The sequence below is a fragment of the Hippopotamus amphibius genome, chromosome 1 (assembly GCF_030028045.1).
Source record: "Hippopotamus amphibius kiboko isolate mHipAmp2 chromosome 1, mHipAmp2.hap2, whole genome shotgun sequence".
Classification (NCBI taxonomy): Eukaryota; Metazoa; Chordata; class Mammalia; order Artiodactyla; family Hippopotamidae; genus Hippopotamus; species Hippopotamus amphibius.
Window position 1 is genome coordinate 217,442,982 of NC_080186.1, and position 22,709 is coordinate 217,465,690.

General features: G+C 38.6%; 1 protein-coding gene across 3 annotated transcripts; it reads right to left on the reverse strand.

Annotated features, from left to right (window-relative positions):
• Positions 1–21,994, reverse strand: HMGCR (3-hydroxy-3-methylglutaryl-CoA reductase). 3 transcript variants are annotated; one of them, XM_057740997.1, is made up of 20 exons: positions 21,204–21,320; positions 16,235–16,422; positions 15,325–15,436; positions 14,949–15,036; positions 13,491–13,575; positions 12,194–12,299; positions 9,427–9,533; positions 9,205–9,321; positions 8,612–8,772; positions 8,243–8,490; positions 7,955–8,133; positions 6,723–6,917; positions 6,171–6,329; positions 5,870–6,027; positions 5,051–5,156; positions 3,253–3,423; positions 2,804–2,944; positions 2,561–2,719; positions 1,967–2,121; positions 1–1,836 (listed from the first exon to the last, which is right to left on the reverse strand). In XM_057740997.1, the coding sequence occupies exons 2-20, from the start codon at positions 16,397–16,399 to the stop codon at positions 1,782–1,784; spliced, it is 2,667 nt and encodes an 888-aa protein (XP_057596980.1). In that variant the 5' UTR covers positions 16,400–16,422; positions 21,204–21,320; the 3' UTR covers positions 1–1,781. The 3 variants fall into 3 exon arrangements, with proteins under 3 accessions (XP_057596980.1, XP_057596969.1, XP_057596960.1); XM_057740986.1 differs by lacking the exon at positions 21,204–21,320 and adding an exon at positions 21,856–21,994 and having other exon boundaries at positions 1,698–1,836; XM_057740977.1 differs by lacking the exon at positions 21,204–21,320 and adding an exon at positions 20,505–20,640 and having other exon boundaries at positions 1,698–1,836.
• Between the last annotated feature and the right edge of the window lie 715 nt (positions 21,995–22,709).

A 22,709-nucleotide genomic window follows, 5' to 3' on the forward strand; every position in this document is an offset into this window, starting at 1 on the left:
CAGTATTAACTTCCTTTTTATAATTTACTGGAACTGAGGGAAAAAAGTATAACAAAATGTATACAATTTAGTGATTGTACAAAACATTACTTTAGCAAGATACTGGTTACAGTCATGAAAATGAAGACCCAAAATATTTTTCACTGCCACTTCCATGAAAAATTCAGATAAATATTGTCACTGGCTGAAAAGTCACAACAGAAGCATTCATTAAACTTTACATACAACAGAAAATGTCAATCTTCCCCAACAATAATGCAGACACAATCACTCCGAGGCTCTCCATGCTACCACGGCTTTACTGGAATATTTCTCAGAGTCCGTCTTCTAGCCATCAGCTTTCCAAGACCAACACTTGAAGCATTAGATGTAATACAAAATAAGGAGTTCTTTATTATTTATACAAAAGTTGTACATTAAAAAAAAAATTAAGATTCAACAACTTGGCTGACCCCCTGAGGAAGCGTCTATGGGTCCATCAAAGAGCCCTGTGTGGATGTTTCAGTCACCAACCTCCTGGCCACAGGACAAGGGACACTCCCTCCATGGCCATTCACGCGGCACCTTCACTGGCTCTGAAAGCTGACTTTCCCTTTCATTAGACTCAACAAGCAAGCCACGGTTTCCTGGACAACATTAAAGAACACTGTCTTCTCTGGCCCAGGCTTAGAGTGTTTTACCAGTATATCAGTTGACTTTATTTCTTGAACACTTTCAATAAACTCCTAGCACAAGAAGTTTTATTACAACATATACAGATCTGGTACAGTTCTTTACAAAAAACTACCTAGATTTTTCAGCTAAATAAATTTAAGTGTCTTTTAAGAAATTAACGTTGGCTTTGAGAGATGGTAATTTTCTTCCAAACCTGTGTCTTCCACCCTCTGAATTCTAAGAGAGGTCACAGGCTTGTGTGTCATTGATAAACAGAGTCACCTTTGTCTAAGCAACATTAAGAGCTCTTGTATCTTTAATAAAGAGCACAAAAGTCTTTCTTAAAGCCTTATATACTGAAAGATATGTATAGCCAATCTAGACAAACATTTATATTCAGACAAGAGGCCTCTCTGAACAAATAGCCTGCAGAGAGAAATGCAGTGATTTGTTTTCTTGAAAGAGAACTATTTAGCACTGCTTAGCACATTATTCTGTATTTTGGGAATAAGAGTAATTCTTCCTTTGAAGAAAGCAGGTCCCCTTCTGAAGAATCATGTTAGCTAGCTCCCCAAAAATCAAAATAGACCAGCACCAAATGAAGTATTAGTTTACAAAAAATAAACTTAGCTCTTATTTTTTAAAGGTCTACCACCCAGACTTAATAAATTAACTGTGAAATCATGAGTTCTGCCAGCTACAATATAATTTAAAAACCCATTTTCATCCCAGGGTTGGGGCTGGGGGGATGTGGACAGGAGGAGGGTTCAAAATCACACTGATCACCATGAACGCCATGAATTGCATCAAAAGAAAACTTTTTTCCCAGCTGTATTCTCTTTCAAAAGTGTGCTGTAGATTACCACCTGTGATGCTATAAAGGCATAATATCCATGTTAAGATCTTTCCAAAGAGCACAGCATGTAAACAGCATGTAAACTGTTTTCAGATCTGCATGGAAAGAAGAACCTCAGACTTTCTGAAAGAGCCAAAAACCAAGCAGTTGTCTCACTGATCATGTCTAGTCATCCTCAATAAGACACTGCATTGAGCTTTTTAATTCACAGGTTTTATGTTAGTCCTTTAGAACCCAACACCCATGTTTCAGTTCTGAACGGTCAGGCTGTTCAAGCTGTCTTCTTAGTGCAAGTTCCTTCGAGGTCTTGTAAATTTATCTTTGACCTATGGCAGAAAAAGACAAAATATCAGGAATGCAAAATTTTAAGTTGGGACTTGTATCTGAGAAGTAGGTTGTTTTACTGCATTTTGTAAGTATAGGGAAGAAAATGTTCAACAAATCTTCAAGTCTTACCTGTTGTGAATTATGTGACTTCTGACAAGATGTCCTGCTGCCAATGCTGCCATCAGAGACAGTTCCCCAGCCATCACTGTACCGCACACAATCCGAGCCAGCTGCCGGGCGTTTTCCCCGGGATTGTCTTTGCACGCTCCTTGAACGCCTAGCATCTGCAGCCAGGGACAGACACAGCAGGACTCACCCTTCAAGTCACAGCAACAACTTCCTACTCAATCAACTAAAATGAGGGCAACTACAACAGCGTTAGAATAGAACCAGGCTCCACTGGAAGTACTGCATTTCCAAGATCTGACAGCTGGTACTGACAATGGATACACCACAGTGAACCTAGTGAAAGCCTGGCTGGCAGTGCACTTACTCAGAGCAGATGAACAATCATTTGCTCTCTTAATCTCCCTTCTCAATTTATTAAGCCTGTGCCTGAACATGCTTACCTGGACACACTGAATTAGGCTGGTGGGAAACGAATGAAAAGACGGGCTAAGATATAGAGGGGAGTGATACGTGGTCCCAGGTAGAAACACAGAGAATCCGAACGAGTCAGAACTAAGCCTGAGGTCACTAGAGTCTGTGCCCTATGGGTCTCACCTGCAGACAGGCTTGCTGAGGGAGCAGATTAGTCCCACCACCCACAGTTCCTATTTCTATAGATGGCATGGTGCAGCTGATATACAGGTCTTCATTTGTGGGACCACTTGCTTCCATTAAAGTAATACAGTTTGAACTACCAACATTCTGTGCTGCATCCTGAAAAAAATTGAAAGGAAAAATATAAAACTTCTCTCACTTAGAACAACAAAAGACAAGAAAGCTGGAGGCTGGAGCCCTCACCTGTCCACAGGCAATGTAGATGGCAGTTACAATGTTTGCTGCGTGGGCATTGTAGCCACCGATGCTCCCAGCCATGGCAGAGCCCACCAGATTTTTATTAATGTTGACCTCAATCATAGCCTCTGTAGTCGTCTTTAATACCTAGAAAACAAAGTTGTGCACATTTTACATCTTCCCCTAGAAGATTCAGGAGTGGGTTACCCAGATCTAATTTCTGTACCTCCAGAAAACAAGGGAGTGTAGATGTGGCCCCAGGTAAGCCCTGTCCTCAATACGAAATATCAGTAAGGTTTGTTCCTGTGAATGCCACCCACAGGCAAACGGGCAAGATAAGATAAAACGCATCTTTAACAAAACACGCCCATATATTCAAGTTTACTTAGAAAATTAATACTCCTTTTCCCAATTCTGTAATCCTATGAAAGATTAACAAAATAAAAGTCACTCACTTCTCTGACAACCTTGGCTGGAATGACAGCTTCACAAACAACAGACTTTCCTCTTCCCTCTATCCAATTTATAGCAGCAGGTTTCTTGTCAGTACAGTAGTTACCACTAACTGCCAGAATTTGCATTTCAGGGAAATACTCATGAAGTTTTGAAAGTGCTTTCTCTGTACCCTGTTAGCCAAAAAAAGCAAAAATATAACAACAAAAACTATATTAAAACACAAAATTATTTACAAATCAGAGGCTTTATTTGTATCTAATGATATTAACACTTCTAAATAACTATAATAATGTTATTTTCCTAATATGTTTCTAGATATGAAAATTAAGTCCTTTAGTCATTGATGAATAGGATGATGAGAATATAATGAAAATATTTAAAAAAATACTCAGTGAGAATACTGCATCCATGATCATTGTGTAATAAATTCCATCTTCTAGTTATTAAATTGTTACCTAAAAGCCCAAGTTACCAAGCTTGTAAAGAGAAGTCAGACATTAAAGTATATCTTGTTAATGGAAAGTCATTAGGATTTACATAAAATATAAACAAGACTTCCAATGACTTCCAATTAAGTCAAATTAATTCAGTTAACTCATATTTCAAAAACCCAAAACATATTTATTGGCAATTAAAAAAAAATCTTTTTAGTTGTGGTTAAATACACATAGCATAGAATTTACCATCTTAACTATTTTCAAGTGTATAGTTCAGTAGTGTTAAGTACATTCACAGTGCTGTGTAAGCAATCTCCAGAACTCTTTTCATCTTGCAAAACTGAAACTATATACCTATTAAACAATTCCTCATTCCCCTCAGCCCCTGTCAACCACCCTTCTTTCTGTCCCTATGAATTTAACTAATCTAGGTAACTCTTAAGTGGGAATCATATAGTATTTGTCTTTCTGTGACCAGACTATTTCACTTAATAAGTGAACCTCAAGGCTCATCCACATTCAGCATGTATCAGAATTTCCTTTTTTTAAAAAGGACTGAATACCATTCCACTGCATGTATGTACCACACTTTATCCATTCATCTGTTGATGGACACTCGGCTGCTTCTAGCTGTCGGCTATTGTGAATGCTGCTACGAACATGGCTACACAGACATCTTTTTGAGACCCAGCTTTCAATTCTTTTGGGTATCTACCCAGAAGCGAAATGGTGGATCAAAGTAATTCTATTTTTAATTTTTTCAGGAACTGCTATACTATTTACTGGAAATTTTTAAAGCATACGTATTTAGTCACTATACTCTCTTTCTGAGTAGTCCTTATAACAAGTAAAGCGCAACTGGCCTAACTGACTTTTACATTTTAAATTTCTATCTGAAAAATAACAAATATCAATAGCATAAAATGTAACTTATACACAATCTTCTTATGAGGAGATAATTAAAATAAAGGAACTATACACACATGAACTTGCCTTCTTACATATGTCTTGAAGTCTCTAGAAGAGGTCAGCTTTCAGGTTTACAGGACAAAGTTTTGAAGCGGTAATTCCTAGATTCCTCCCAGCCCTTCTGAGTAGACCCAGAACATGTACAATGCTAAATCTAAACTAAATACATCAAATACAAACACCACCAATCAACAAACGCCTGATGTATAGAACATGAGTTACATGTATCAGTATTTACCTGTCAATAAAAATCTTTCAATCAATTAACTCCTTGACTAAGCAGTATGTGCCCGTGGTACAAAATTCAGGAGGGCATAAAGTAAAGAGTGCCTGTGCGCCCCCCCAGGCACGGTCAGTCCCACGAGTTCTGTTACGGCCCATCCACACTCACCTTTGAAACCATGTTCATCCCCATGGCGTCACCCGACCTGGACTGGAAACGGATGTAAAGGTTGCGTCCAGCCACACATGCATGAAGTTTCTGTAGACGTGCAAATCTGTAAACAGAAGCAAAGACTTTTTTACTTTAAGAAAAAGGAAGTTATCTTAAAGTCTAGCTAAGCTGGTTTGTTTTACACCTAAAAGAATGCTCATGGAGACTACATATTAAATGTATTTTCTTCTTTAATTAAACATCATATCACAATGCGACTTCAACTCTCGTTCTTACACGCGGCAAGAAGGGAGGGCTGCAGAAAGTCATTTCATCATAAATAAATGCCATATAAAAACAAGCACATAAGTTTGAAGTGGCAGGTTATACTGGGGTTACCATTTGCATTGATTATACTTCTTTATAAATTTAATTTTCTGTATTCAAAGTAAATCTACTATACTAATATTTACTTCTATCCCGCTTGGAAAATCGTTTTCTCAGGCGGTTTTGCCCTAGGGCAATCCTAGGTCAAAACTCATCTAGGGCAAAGTAATAGCCTAATCAAAGTGAGCCTTGTAAAACCAACACACAAACTTACTGGCTCACACTATTGTTTTCTGATTAACCTCTATGGAGATATTCATCTGCATCAACACCCTGCTGCCCCCATCCCAACCAAGCATTAATATTACTCATTTTGAAAGAATGGATTTAAAGTTGATATTCTGTTACATCATCTTAAGCAGGCAATATGGTAACAGTTATGTTTAGCCACCCTAGAAGATGGCACTGGCTCTGAAACAAACATAGGGGCACATACAAGCCCCCACACACCTGCTGGTGCTGTCGAACGCCTCCTTCATCACTGTGAACCCTTCAGGTGTCTCAAGCCAGGCCTTCACCTCTGCAGAGTCACAGGCACGGGGAAGACGCACCACTGGGCCACGAGTCATCCCATCTGCAAGGATTCGGCTGCTGGCACCTCCACCAAGCTATGCGAAGTATGTTACAAAAGCACATGTTAATCCTGAAAATAGTTCTGTTTGTCCCAAAAGGTGTCCTTGATTGTCCCCAAATTTCTTCTCACTGCCTAGAGTGTACCTTAAAACAAGCAAATACATAAATGCCAACTTACACCTATTGCTCTGCAGCCTCTATTAGTGCTGGCCACAAGACAACCTTCTGTTGTTGCCATTGGAACCTGAAATTCTTTTCCATCCAAGCACAGAGGTCCTGCCACTCCAACAGGGATGGGCATATATCCAATAACGTTTTCACAGCAAGCTCCCATCACCTAAAAGGTAAAGTCAGGCACCAAGTGAAAATCTATATAGCAAACACCCAGCCCCTGTCATTAATAACTTTCTTCAAACTTAATCTTTTAGTGTATTTTTCAACCAAATTTTTTATTTACTCTTTTAAAGTAACTTTACTTTAAAAAATTTTTAAACTTTACTTTTAAAAAATTTGAAAATACTAAAATCTTGAATAATGACTAAACATAACAGGAAAAATATTTTTGAATTTTGATGACCTATATCATAAGCAGGGTACAAAATTACAGTAAAATGTTAAAAGGAAAATATTTTATAAAACTATGTGCATATAAAAGGCGAGTCAAGAAGGACTGAAAAAATGAAAACTAAAGCTACAAAGCAAACCTGCTCAAATCAAGAAAATAACATACCAAGGAGTAGTTATAGTCCCTGTAAGGTAGATACTGGAGAGAAGAAGGCTCTGAAAGTTTTTTGGAAAGTAACTGTCGGCGAATAGATACACCTCGTTCATGGGTTTCCATCAGAGTTTCCAGTTTGTAAGCGGGGATATGCTTGGCGTTGACTAACTGGATGATCTCAGCATCACTAAGGAATTTTGCACCTTTCTAAAGAAATGGAAAAAAAAATGAAAGGGGGTTGATAGAGGAAAATGAAAAAAAGACTTGAAGAACCTTACCTCACACTATTCATAATAAACAGACCACTGAATACAAACAGTGCTCTCCACAGAACTAAAGCACAAGTACATTAAGAACGCAAAAGAATTTGAAGTTCTAAAGGAGAGATCTGAGTAATAAGATGATTGAGAAATAAGAATATCAAAATAAAAACAAATTCTTTATAAAAATGTGAAAACTAATGTTAAGCCAAAACACTAAATTTTGCAAGTGACGTTCATAGTAAAAAAATTCCATAATTAAGATTCTGAGACCCACCCTATAAATTCTGTGTACAGTCTGACAGTTGAGATACTGGTACAGTGGTTAATAAGAATGAGGGAGAGGAAAGTGATAAAGAAAAAACACAATCTCCTCTCACTCACACGCACATAAACATTAGGAATGGACCAGAGTAAGCAGGTATGGATGGAACACGAGTCGCACTAAAGCATGAGCGAAATGTCAGCAGGACATCCTGTTCAAACGTCAGAAAGAAAACAAACCTCCTCAGGAGCATCAAGCTTACTTTTAAAAACCAAACCAAACAAACACAAAGCCTCCAAAACCTTTCTTCTTTCTCTGAAGTTGATTTCTGTGTGAAAGCTTTCCTAGGCCTTAACACAAGTGAGATCACAGCAGCTGCGCATCCCTTTAATAAACAGTAATAAGGCACAAAGGGCACCGACACTTGACTCAGTAAATCTTGGGCTCTTGATCCCAGCTTTACCATTTCCTAGATGTTTTACTTTGGGACATACTTAACCCTCCTGGAGTCTACCCTTTCTCATCTGAAAAACGGAAAAAATTTCACCTATCTTACAAGGTTGTAGGGAACAAACAAATAAGAACAGTACCTGTAAACCATGCAACGTTCTGCCTAGAACTTATAGGTACTCAGTAGCTATAACTTCCTTCCTTCCTTTAATAAAAAAGCTCCTTTTCTTAAGAAAGATAGCAAGCTTCAGTTTGTTTTATTTTCTCACCTCTGCATTCCCAAGTATCTGTAGACATTCTTCATTAGGCCGAGGCTCCGTGGGAAGTTCAATTTCAGGTTCCTGTGTCTCTCGTTCCAGTGAAGTATCGAGTAAGGAGGAGTTACCAACCACAAACGTAGCTCTGTTTGAGGTGTCAGTTTCTGCCACTAAGGGTTTTATAACCTCAACTGTTCAAGAGATCAAAAGAAATCTCACACCACTGAACTTTTAAAAAAGACTCAACTTCTTGATAAGTCAACATTGGAAGAATGGAAAATGAAGAGAATAAGAAATCACCTTTTCTTTCTCTGTTTATCTTGGCCTCCTCCTCCATTGCGTGGAATTTCTGGTCATTTCTGACCAGTATAGGGTCACGTCTACAACAGTCATCTGTGACTTTCTTTTGGGTCACTACAGGAGATGTGATAGGGTTTTTTAACGAGAGTGTAGATTCTGTCTCTGCTTGTTCAAAGAAGATATACTTGACAGCCAGAAGGAAAGCTAAACTCAGAGTAATAACTTGCTCAATATCCATGCTGATCATTCTAAATAAAAGAAAGCAAATTAAAATGTTATTACTCAGAAATACAAAAGGCACAACCTAAACACTCAGTAGCTTAGAGTGCTATGACTCACATACAACAAAGCAAGGCTCGGGGAACTTACTTTGAGAGATAAAACTGCCAGAGGGAAACACTTGGTTCAATTCTCTTCGACACATTTTCATCCAATCCTAAAGAAACCTTGGAATTGTCCGCTGTACTGTTCTGAGGAGAAGGATCGGCTATCCAGCGACTGTGAGCATGAACAAGAACCAAGCCTAGAGACTGAAGTACACATTTAAAAATCATGTATCCTCTGCACATCAACGGAACCTAAACGCATCCTTTGCAACTGGATAACCAAGCACTATCTTCCTCCCATGGCCTCCCTTACAGTGAAGAGAAAGCCCCTGGCTTGCTATGCGACTAACGTAATGTCCCCATTGAACAGCTAAAAACATTCCAAAAAAAAGAGAACAGATTTTCAAAGAGAGATAAAGTAGAGGAATTTGAAAAATCTATTTAGAGCAGAGAGAAGACCAGGGGCCTCAAAGAAATGGGAAAAAAAGATAAGACAAAAAAAAAAAAAAAAAGGAAGAGGAACATCAGTGAAAGAGCCAAAACTGTAGAAAGACAACAAGAAGGAAAAAAAACTGAAAAACAGAATATGATACTGGAACCAAAGATAATGAAAGGAGAAGAAAACTATGTAATTACCATAATCATCTTAACCCTCTGAGTAACAGGATTTGGTTTATTTTCTTCTTCTTCTAAAACTCGGGCGAAATGGCTGAGCTGCCAAATTGGGCGACCCTCGCGGCTTTCCCGAGAAAGCTACAAAGTAAGTCGGCGTTACGTTAGAAGGTGCTGATTTTCTTTAGGTGAACTAATGAGAAACATTACTCTTCTACTAATGCCATATGTAAGAACTGCTCTTACCTCTAAAACCAAGGACACACAAGCTGGGAAGAAAGTCATGAACACGAAGTAGTTGGCAAGAACTGACATGCAGCCAAAGCAGCACATAATTTCAAGTTGACGGACCCCTGGTTAGAGAAAAAATTAAATGTATTAGCTAGTAAAGCAGTGTGTGTATTTCTGATGCTGCATATCACAAGGACTCTTCCTATAGGTAGACAAATACATGGAACTATTAGTATATTAAGCTTTTTGCCATCTACTGGAAAAAGAATTAAGAACTCAGCGGTGCTGTGAAGCCTGAGTGCACAGAAGAATAACTTCTTTGGGGGCAGAGACCTTGGGGTCAGGGTCCCATGTCCCCAGCGTCACAATGCCAGAAACGTCAGTATTTAATACCCATCTGATCACCCCCTTTTATCAAATGGTAGTACTCTGTTTTGAGATAGGATATCAAGGACAGTCAACTCTAATGGAGCAAACTCTTCCCACCTTGTTATACTACTGATCCAATCCCACTCATCACCACAAAAACAATTCACCTCTGGACCAAGGACCTTTTGTAAAAGTAAAAAACACTGCCAGTTATGTCATTCCTGATATAGGATCATAATAAATATTTTATGTGTACTACTCAACTCTAATTTCAATATAACCTCTGTGGTGTCTACTGATGTTCTTACAATTTTGGTTCATTTCATTGATCTGTTTGAAAAATGAAATAATGCAAAAAGGCAACCCAAGATCCAAAATTAACAAATGTTCCACTACAAAATGCTTGAGGTATCATTTGGTAATCTTCTCAAATAGAAGGGAACAGAACTGGAGAAAGGTTAGATTACCAAATCCTACTCCCTCACTTTACAAATAAACTTGAATATAAAATATAAAACATATTTCTGATGTTATTCATATTAAATATAGAAGTGCTTTGAAATACATATAAAAATCGATTCCCTTCTCCCATAAAAACTGCTAACTAGAATAGTAAGAAAAAGAAACCCTCAGTGTTGTATTTTCTTTTCTGAATTGTAATAGATCATTTGACTAAATAATAGAAAAAAAGCATACACTGTATTTTCTAAAAATTCTACAGCTATGACTCTCAAATGCAGAAATTCAAGAGAATACAAAATTACAATGACCAAAGCATTATGAACAACCTATATTTAAAAAGCAGGCAAATATAACCTTTTCAAAGTTGAGACTATCAAAATCATACTTGACCACTGCTTCTTCCCACCTGGCTATCTACTCCTTCTCTCTGTACAACAGTAACTGCTGCTGTTGTCATAGGTTCCTCAGGCATTCTTCCTTACTCTGTCCCAGCAGCACAGTCTCTTTGTGCCACTTTGTTACTTCAAGGAGACAGCATCAATCTACATACTTCCAAGTAGTAGCTTTCCAAAGGTTTACATCCTAGTTAGTATGTGCTAAATCTGTCCTTTTAGTCTACCCTAAGCCAAATCCCTAATTTTACCATTTCTGTATGGCTGTAAATGCCTCCTAGCTGGCTTGTCCAATGTCAAATCTAATCACTTCCTTTGTCCACTCCTCTGACTTATCATGACCAAACTCATCACTACTTTCCACATCAGTCTCGACTGCTTTCCACGTAAGTTTCAAATATATAATCTTTGGTTTCACAGCCTACTACCAGTTCCTAGCTAATCCTCTCATCTTCTTATGTACTGTTCTGCTTGAATAAAATCACATAGGTATATTATCACCAGATCAAAAACATTTTTTCTTGATTGTGGTGGCAGCTGCATGAATACACCTTTGTCAAAACTAAAAACTATAACCAAAAAGAGTAGATTTTAAGAAATGTACATTTAAAAAAATAATTTTAAAAAATCTTCTTTGCTAAGTAAGTTTTGAATAACAGGTTAAATAAATTAATAAATAATAAATTTACCCTCAGAAAGTTAGCAGAAACATTATATATATTTAATATACCATCTAGTGAACAGATCTGAACTAATAATGACAGCTAACTACTCTCTTAAAAGTTAGATAATTTACTTCTGAAAGAATGAAACCCCTTATTGAGGGCACTAAGGCACCAGGAAATACACTAGAATAGTAGTTAAGTAACTGTGGCCTTCATGAGAAAGCCATAAAAACTAGTATTAATTGATTAGGAAATACTGACAACAGCATGATATACTCATTCTGACAAATCTCCACATGAGGCCATAATTTCTGTCCTATATAATGGAGTCCTATGTTTGATATTTAACATCTAAATCTCTACTGTCAATTAAGGATGAAGAAACATGTGTTGAGGTCAATGCTGGCTAAGTGCTAAGATGTACTGCATACTGTCTGATTAAGTCTTTCTAACCATTCTGTTAGGTGGACCCAACTTAGATCTGTCCAACTCCTGTCTCCTACATGACAATTAAAACACAAGGAACCAAGTCATAAATTTAGTCCAGGCAAAAGCAGGGGCCAGAAGATGCTTTCTTGATGAGCCTAGAATACAATCTTGGTTAAAAACCAAACAAAAACCAAAAACACCTTAAAGTCATCAAAAAAGTGGAGCACAGGAAAAGATGACGAGATAGTAAGAGTGAAAATAAATCAGCAACCTACTAAGTTTTCACTAAAGCAGGCAGACATAAGGTCAAATCAGATATACCCACATATTCATACAATTAAAAAATTTTAAGAGTAATGTCAGACTTTTAAAAGTCAGAATTAAGAATAATTGATAAAAATCTAATACGTTCCTTTTTCTCTTTTACAACCTCACTTTAAAATATATTGAAAATTATTTACAAACCTGACATGGTACCAACTCCAATCACAAGACATTCTACAAGAGCATCGAGGGTGAATGTGGGACCTAAAATTGCCATCCCACGAGCAATATTTTCCCTTACTTCATCCTAAAACACAAACAAATCAATGAGGGTAAGGTACAAAACAACTTTTAAAAATGTTAGAGCATCCCAGGGCTTCTACTAAATCTAATTTACTATATTAAGAATAAAATACACAATATGATAAGACTAACGGGCATTCCAGATACAAAGGATGCTAACAATATAGAGGACTAAAAAAAAAAGAAGAATACGTACACTGCCCTGCCACGTCCACTGAACAAGATATTTCTTAGGAAGATTCCTTTGAGGTGGTGTATTAATCCTGCCATTTAAATCCCACACATATCCTACAACATTTTATATTTTGGATACCACTAACAGAAGTTCTTAGTTGCAAATTTTTTGAGATCATGTTAGTATTATGAAACTAAATATCCTTGTCAAAATGCTCATATAGTCATTAAATACATAATCAGAGCAGAAGTACATGATATTTTATACTTTGTTACTCAATATTATTAAAAATGTTACATTCTTTAAAGTGACTAATGAACACCAAGATAAAACTAGATGGGAAGTAATGCTAGTGTTAATTCAGTGGGTTTAGAAATCAATACTCTGCTATGTTTCACTAGGCAGATACTCTAATTTATCCAAAAGACATAATACCTTACATTTTGAAACCTTTAAAAAAGGAAAATGGGAGACTTCCCTAGTGGCTCAGTGGTTAAGAATCTCCCTGCCAATTCAAGGGACACGGGTTCAATCCCTGGTCCAGGAAGATCCCACATGCCACAGAGCAACTAAGACTGTGTGCCACAACTACTGAGCCTGCATGCTGCAACTACTGAAGCCTGCACACCTAGAGCCCATGCTCCACAATAAGAGAAGCCACTGCAATGAGAAGCCTGTGCACCATAACAAAGTCTAGCCCCCACTTGCCACAACTAGAGAAAGCCTGCGTGCAGCAACGAAGACCCAACGCAGCCATAAATAAATAAATAAACAAATCTTTAAAAAAAAAAAAGGAAAATGGGGAAGATTCCAAATTCTAAAAGCTATGGAATTACAAATGAGTTGTTAGATAAACAGGACAGTTCCTACCTAGAATACCTAGGAAGACGAGTCTTAGGACTTGAAATTGTGGGCAATTCCTGAATCTTGGACTATGAAGAAACTCTATTAATCTTTCCTCTTAATGTAAACAATCTGAAAAAAAGAATACTACTAACATTCATGTCTTATAAATAATACCTGTGAGTTGGAACTGAGGGCAAACTTTGCCAGTGCACTTGCTCTGGAAAGGTCAATCAGCAGTAGGAAAAAGGGCAACGCTTCACTGGGGAAAAAAAAAGAAAACAAGATAATCAGGGATTATTTCACAAAAGAAAAAATGTCACTTAAAAATCCCTTTCTAAAACAAAACTTCTCCCGCCCCTCCCCATCCCATATATTGTATGAGCTCTGGTATGTGTACTTTTTTGCAAGCCAAAAGGTATAACCTATACTCCTCTGACAGCCTCAAAGCTAAATATACTAGTCACTCAAAATATTTAAGAATATTTTTAATGTTAAAAATGTAAATACATTTACACAAACACCTTTTGATCATTTTATAGCAAAATATCATCCTTAGTAAAAAAAAAAAAAAATATATATATATATATATATATATATGTATATATATGTTCTTGTGAATCAGCGTGGGAAAGAAAGAATACAGGCATCCACCACTTCAAAAGTTCACTTTATGCCACTTCACTTTCATGAAAGACCTACATAGTACCAGTTTTTGCCAACCAAAAAAAAACCCAAAAAGGGTTTTCACTTCTACAAAAAAAGGCGAAAAGTGAAAATAGCATTCAGTGTTTGTTTTGCAGGGAACCATTATAGAGGCAGTGGGCACCTGGAGCAGACAGTGAGAGTGGCACAGCCTGGGAACTACATTCAGCATCTCAGCACCAAGCCGCCATGTCTGTGAGCATCCGTGCTTTCTCTCTCTTGTGCATCCATTAGCAAGATGTGTCCTAAGGTAATTGCTTCTTCACTTACAAAAGGTTTCATAGGAAAGCTGTACTTTTGAATAGCAGGGGAAAGCAGTATACTGTATGCAATTCTTTTTTCATTAATCACTATCTATGGAAGGATAAACTAACAAACTTCCTGGAGAGTAAACTGGCAATAATAACTCTTAAAAGCCCTAAAAACCTATACAGTCACTGTTTCACTCCTAGGAATGTATCCTAAGAATATGACTACGAATATGAACAAAAACTTATCTACAAAGACATTTATCAGTGTTGTTAGTAACAGAGGAAAGTAAATAACCTAAGAGTCCAACTGAGAGGATTAAGTAAATGAACTACAATATATTCACATAGGGGAATAACAGACAGCTGTTACAAATAATTTAGGTTAGCATTAAGGACAGGCAAAGATGTTAATAAACTATTATTAAGCATAAAAGTTATAAAGCAGTATGTAGAGTATAATACTATCTCAGAAGTTTTCTTTAAGTATAAAAAAGTGGGAAAGGATATATACCAAAATGTTAACAGTTATTAAAATTAGCTAAATGATTACATGAAAAATTTTCCCATATTTCCTATGAACTTTTGATAATTTACATATTACAATGCTTTATAACATGGAGAAGAAAAGTTTTTAACAATATATTTTGAAAGAAAGTATATTTATGCTTTAAATACTTACTTCAAGCCTGTCAATTCTTTATCTAAGAAATGAATGACAACTGTGCTGAATACAAAACTTGAGAAAATTGTGAAGAGTCCAGCAATACCTAAAACGACAAAATTCAAATTGCAAAAAAGTTCATCTTTTATTACACACATAATAACATATAGTCCCATACAATATTCTGAAAGAAATAATACTATTTTCTCCAGATTACTAAGGTCTCAAATAGCAGGTCTAACTCAAATAAAAAGAAATGAAACTACTGAATACATGTAGCACACTTTAAGCAACATACACATTTCCACACACGTGATTTAAACAAACAGGTAAATTTCCACAGCAAATCAAAAATCTGATAGTATACAAAAAGGTTCATATGTAAAATTATTACCCAAGATATATTTTGATCCAAGTTGGCGTAAATTCTGGAACTGGAAGTAAATATACAGGATTGCTATGCATCGTGTTATCGTCAGAATTATGATGTCACTGCTCAAAACATCCTATTGGAAGAGATAAACAAAAATCCAAATCAAAAGTAAGAATTTTTATTTTGTATGCATATTAGTTTACATATCATCATGAGAATATAAATTTAGGCACAAGTTAAATAAAATATTAAAATGCAAATCAAAATCTGACTCCCAATTTTTAAACAATCCAATGTTTAAGCCAATCATTTTTCACTGTTAGTCACTTATGAAAGCTGTATTTCTCGAGTAAAGTCAATTACACTCATTTGTATATCAAAAGCAAAAGAGAAATATTTATGATGCATTTCCATACTATAAAAGTAAATGAGGCTTCCTAGGTGGCGCAGTGGTTAAGAATCCACCTACCAATGCAGGGGACACGGGTTCGATCCCTGCTCCAGGAAGATCCCACATGCCACGGAGCAACGAAGCCCATGCGCCACAACTATCGAGCTTGCACTCTAGAGCCCGTGAGCCACAACTATTGAGCTCAAGTGCCACAACTACTGAAGCCCATGTGCCTAGAGCCTGTGCTCTAACAAGAGAAGCCATGGCAATGAGGAGCCCGTGCAACACAACAAAGAGTAGCCCCCGCTTGCTGCAACTAGAAAAAACCCGTGTGCAGCAACAAAGACCCAACACAGCCAATAAATAAATAAATAATAAATTTATTTTTAAAAAAGTAAATGAAAATTTGAGGTAAGTTATGAATACTGAAATGAAAATTTTACTCATAAGTTTTTTTGATTATATGATCCCTAAAAGATTCCCCTTTAGAAATTTAAAATGTAATTTACTTTAGTCAATAATCACATTAATCTCACAAACCTCTTCAAACTTTGGACATTCATAATTCCAACCACAGATCTTATTGTTACCAGTAAACATGTTCATGGACATCATACAGATGGTCAGTGTCACTGTCCCCACTATGACTTCCCAGGGATGGGAGGCCACAAAGAGGCCATGCATTCGAAAGAGTCTTGACAACATTGTAGCTACAGAATCCTTGGATCCTGGAAGAAATATCAAGTATGAACACTTAGAATACAGTGCACTGTACTTTCAGGAAAAGAGTTCAAGCAAAGTGCATTTTAAACCCTGCTTTTATATGCAGTTTTATACATTAAGAATAATGCTGGGGCTTCCTAGATGGCGCAGTGGTTGGGAATCCGCCTGACAATGCAGAGGTCATGGGTTCGATCCCAGCTCCAGGAAGATCCCACATGTCGCGGAGCAACTAAGCCCGTGTGCCAAAAAAAAAAAGAATAATACTACTTAATAGTGTTCCTTATAATTCTGGAAAATAATTACAAAATTAAAATAAGAGGACTCTGTTATTACTTCTTTACTCAAAACACTTAAATCCTCTATTATTCACTAGCAAACAACTTAAAAGCAGCTATTTCTTACCAGTTGCATGAATTAGAGCATTTAAGATCAAACCAAATAAATATTTCAGCCCCTGATTACTATCTGACCCAAGGAGAGCAATAAAGCAGAAAACAATAGTGAGAAACAACCATTCACATTTATTTTCTGATTACCCTAACACAAAATGCATATAAGCACTCTCTTCATTCTCTACATTCTATTGACAGTTACGCAAAAGGTAAACACCAAACAATCTACTTGTTTGGTGTCTTCCTGTAAATCATTATCTTAGTTTATAAAGCTCCTCAAGGGCAGGAGTCCATTAGACTTTTCCATTCCATACAATACATGGCATAATGTCACTAGCAAAATGATGTTTAATAAACCTTCCTAATGTTGCTGTCACCAGAGGTCTTTTCCCAAACTTTAACAGCTAATAAAAATGCTGAAACAGTACCAGGATAAGAGGATGGCTGGCCAAAGCAGACAACCAGAGCATTCAAAAATTCCCAACAGATTAGGGGTTATTTTGATCTAATGACTGCCACGACTAAATTTCTCCATGTTTGCTGGCTAAATAATAATAATTTTGATATTCTGATTTTTAAAAAATCTTAATATAGTTATTGATCTCTAATGTAGGAACTTGCAAGCCTTACTTCTTACACTAAAATGAATGCTTATGATAAAGTATATTAACTACTCATAAAAATCAATTAAAATTAAGATTTAAGCCCACTGATTGACAGACTATCAAGAATTCAAATGAATCTCACATTTATGGTAATAATTAAGAAAGTGATTCATTTATCAAAGGAAGAAAATAAAAAGGAACCAAGTTAAGGAAAATAAAGCATTAATCTATTTAAAGCATTAGGGAAAAGAAAATAAGAGATGCTTTTAGGAACCAAAGTAATTGCTAAGCGTCACCTCTCACTGTATCACTCATTTCTCTACATTTAGCCATACCAGGCCACCAAGTAGGTACCTGGTTTTCAAACCTCAGGTCACAACCCTTCACTGGATCGATGAGCTCATGAAATCAAGTTTATAAGTCAGAACAAACATTTCAAAATAAAAGAAAAAAGAAAACAATAGCTGTGGATAAGACGTGATATGGGTAGATATTTCTTGAAACGTTACGTTTCATGAAATTATACATATGAGTGTATGTACTGGTTTCTGAGGTAACATGTATTTCTTACTGTGGGTCTCAATTTTAAAAGGCTGTCAGTCACAGAGATGCATAAATGTGGCATGCATTTGCCTGTGTTTATTCAGGCTTTTTCAACCTTCCTCCCTGAGTCCTATTCCTCATTTCATCCTCCAGCACCTTGTACTCATATACAGGAGCTGCACAACAAATATCTGCTAATTAAATTCTTAAGAAACAGTGGCATGCATTTTATTAACACATCTTGAAATAAACCTAAAGATGACTTTTTTAAAGGGCACTTGGATATAGATATAACTCCCCCACTTCAAGCCCCCCAGTTCTCTACATTTAGAGAACATATTAAGGGGGGATGAGGTGGGAAAGAGAGGCTACATTTTCTATACTATCCTGGAAAATGAGCAACAATAACAAAAATGCTTTCCATTAAATTAGCAGAGACTTGGACTTACAGTATTGAAGAATATTAATCATATCTTGGATTTGAACTCTACTTCAACTAAAAGCCTCATAAGAGCCCAGATTTTCGTGACAGCCTTCTATCACATAACCTCCCTACTGAACAAAAAACAAAACCCTATAAACCAGTCTACAGGATCAACTAGTATCAAGGTTCCAGAAAATGAATTAACTAAAACATTTTGAAGCTAGGTCAAAATTTCTTTTTTTTTTCTTTTTTTTGGGGGTGGGGGTCAAAATTTCTAACACTCCCTCCCCTCAAGCCCTCTCAACTTAGAATATTCCCTTATCAAGAAAATGTATTCTTCACTATTAAAAAGTGAATTCAGTTGAATTAAAATCTGAGCTGCTAGCAAGAAGCACCCCAATCTGATCACAAGTAGGTTTAGCATTATTAATCCATACTTATACATTAGGGACATTACATTTTCCCTCAAAAGCTTCATGGTAGCATTGTCAAATCTGGGACATTTCTTTCCTAGGTATAAAGTCTTCTCTGCAACATTCAGGGAAAGATTTACACATGATCCCATGACATGATCCCACAAATCATTCCCAAACACATTTGGAAATACAAAATGAGTAACCAAATGTACAAGGGTGTGTCAAAAGTAACCATAATTGCACACGCATCTCATTTCCCACTAGCACCCTCCCCATTTCTCTGTGATTATGCAAAGCATTTAAATGCCATGGAATCCAATCTTCCTACTTCATTAGCAGTTGCAAGTGGCACTAGCAGGCAATAGTGACAGCTCATGCAAATTTAAAGGACAGTAGTTAGGCCACGCTGCAATAAAATTAAATATTAGTTTAAAAAAATCAAGTTAGGCAATGCATGCCTTGCTTATTCAGACTGAAGTACGCTGCAAGCATTTCACAGGTTATACAAAAGAATGGATAATTTAAAGTGAATCCCCAAACTCTAATTCAATATGCTACAAAAACCACCTACTATGGCCAATCATAGAAAAAGATGCTTTGGCATCCTACTCTAATTCTCTCCCCCCACTCAGCACCCTTCCTGTGCTACAATTCCAGTATTTGACTATGCAATGTCTTACACTGTTCTCAAATTAATTGCTGTGTACGTTTTGTCTCTCTGAATGTCTTGTACTGAGTCATTTTTAATTACAATAGGATCTACAGTTTTGCTGCTCAACCCGTTATCCTGAAGGGAAAAGAAAATTCTTACCCTGGAATCAGGAAACCTGGATTCTACACCCAATTCTTTGTATTCACTTATGAAGCTAGAGCTCCAAAGTTCTTTACCAAAGGCAAGTATTAAGTGAACGATATGAAATTGCTATTTTTTGTGTGGGAAAAATGATCGGATTTCAAATATCAGCAATTTCGTATGGTCAACCTAACTAAATACTGATATAGATGTGGTTATCTACCTATGGTCTAGAAACTAGTTCATACAAGAATAATAAGAGCGCGTGCAAACGCGTGCACACACTTTCATCTTGAAATGCTCATGCCACACACACAACCATTTTCAGGTTAACGATGTAATCTTTGCACCTTTTTTTAGCCTTCATGTTGCTGACTTCCATTGTCTTTACTGCCAAGTTTATCACAAATTGGAAAGACACTACCACCGAGCAGGCTCTCAAAATTCAGTCTATCCCCAAAGTACACTCTGGGCCTTTGCTAGACTACCTCTAAATCATAAAATGTCTTTCATTGCATGGAGAGAAAAATTAATTCACAAGTATACAAAAAAAATACATTCTCTACATTGTGTGATGCTAAAATTATACATAATTACTTAGTACAGCCTGGAAACAGATGTTTCCCAGGATTTTCAGGACCAAGTCTAAGAAGGCATGTCCTCAAGCCCTGAAAATTTTTAAACGACCGTTTAAGATGGAATACATCAACCTCCTACCGCAAAAACTGACTGTTCTATTTGTGAATCTCCAAGGTGTGTTTTTTCCTAACCAAAATACCAAGACCAAATATTCCGAAAAACCTAAAGGTCTGGACTAAAGGACATCAGCAATCAGCACCAAGGAGCCTACGCCCCTTACTAAAAAAAAAAAGAAAAGAAAAGAAGAATCTTGACGTCTTTGGTCAAGTCTCTACCTTGGGCTCTGCATCCTCTCAATCCGTTTCTCCTGGAAATAACCCAACGCATCTAAGCAGATCCACGGTTCTTTCACGGATCTGAGCTACTCAGCAGCATTTACGGAGATCTCGCCCATCACTTTAAAGAAAGGTGCTGACGAACAGCAGCGCCAGGGCGTGAACCTAGTGCGAAGAGCAAGCCTGGGCGTGAACGCCCGCACCTGATAAGACCTTCTCGTGGCCTCTCCCCGAGCCGTGGGTCGGGCTGCTCCACAGCCCCCCGGCATTTCTCGAATCAAGGGAACTGCGAGGTCACCCCGCCTGGGCCCTTTCCGCCCCGACGATCCTGACTGCGCGGCCAGCACCGCCGACTTCGGACAGGGCCAGCGAACACGGCGACGCCCCGCCGGCCCACCGAGGGCGACCGCAGCCCCGAGGAGGCCGGCCCGCCGTCCGCCCCTCAGGCCCAGCCTGGCCCGCGGGCTCCCCGGCACAGGTGCGGGCCGCCGCTCGGCCGGCCGCGCTTCAAGGACGTCTCCTCGAACTCCCCGCGGGAACCGGGGCGCCACCCCGGGCAAAGCTGCCGGCGCAGCTCCCCCCGGGTCGGCAGGAGGTGCCGGCTGCCCCTTCCCAGGGCCGGACGGAAGTCGAGAACCGCCACCAACGCGACCCTAACCAGCTCCCACCCACCGCCACCCCGACCACCGCCCTGCTCACCTCCCGATCTCACTAGAGGCCACAGTTCCCGGGAGCCGGCACTCCGCCCGTCTCCAGTCAACGGAGACGCGGAGCGGAAGGAACCTTCGCTCTACGCACGCCCAGAGCCGGACGAGCCTGCGACCAATAAGGAAGGATCGTCCGATCGTCTAGCCAATCAGCTGGGGGTTGCTCGGCCTGACGGCGCTACGTCACGAACGGTCGCCTTAACAACCGCCCACAGCTCTCTCGGGCGCCGAGAAAGGGCACCGCACCATCTCTCACCATGGCTCAGCCAACCAATAGCTAGTCGGATCCCAGCACTAGGGCCTGCCTATTGGTCACAGAGCCGTGGGGACGCACGCATGGAAGCGGCCGAGGCGAAGACGATAGGGGATCTGGCGGGTGGAGTGTCCTGCAGCCCAGGACCTGACCTGGGGTCATTCTGGCTGTGAGAGTACTCTGGGAAAGCAGTAGTAGGGAGCAGAATTGGGGCATGAAGATAAACGCAGGGTCAGGTCGAGGACAGAAAGCACAATTGCTTAGTGGAGGGAGGTGAAGGTGGCCCTGAATCCAGGATGTAAAAAAAAGAGGGAAGGTGGCAGCAAGAAGCAGTCCAGACCGCAAGCTGACCCATATCCGAAGCCTAAAACGACACTGTCCTGTGACTTACCCATTCCTGTAAATACTTTAAATGCCTCCAGTCATGGGGTATCTCTCTCTCTCCCTCTCTCCCTCCAGTGCAAGGCTCTACTCACGGACGCGATTCTCTCTGAAATGTGCCTCCTTTGTCTTGTCTGCTTTCACCCCGACCACTCCCTGCTTTCCCTCTGACCCCTCCCTGCTGCAGGCCTTTATTATATCTTGCCTGCAATAATGCAATAGGCTCTCCTAACTGGTCTCTCCACTCTTAGGTGCTTACAACTTCCAGTCCTATGATTCTGTTGGCCCACCCCCAAACCTTCGAGTTGCTCACTGTCTACGGGATTAAAGAACCTGGCAACCCCAATATGGCCCTACCCCGCATCTCTTGCTGCTCTCTCACTACTCACTCTGTCAGCCCTACATTTCAGCCAAAAGAGTAACTGACCGTTTTTCAGTCACACTCAGTACCTTCTTACCTCCCTGTTTATGTTCTCTTTGTTTCATCTGGATATGCCTGCCCCTTGTCACTGTTGAAATCCTAACTCTCCTTCGAGGATCATTTCATATGTCACCTTGTTGCCTGATTCCCGCAAATATCAATGCATGTCATCTCTCCCTACTTCGAACACCCATAACATGTCCATTCTGTGACTTGTGTTATTATCTCATTATGTGGAAATTTCTTAAGAACAGGAATTGCAATCCACTCAACTTTTAAAGCCCTGTATTTTGAAACGCAGTCCCTGATACCTACTATACATTCAGGAGGAGTTTTAATAAACTATTATCTTGCTGAATTCTCATAATCTTTATGAAATGGATATCACTTCCATTTACAAAGAAAAATGAGTTTGTTAAACAACTTGCTTTAGATCATATAGA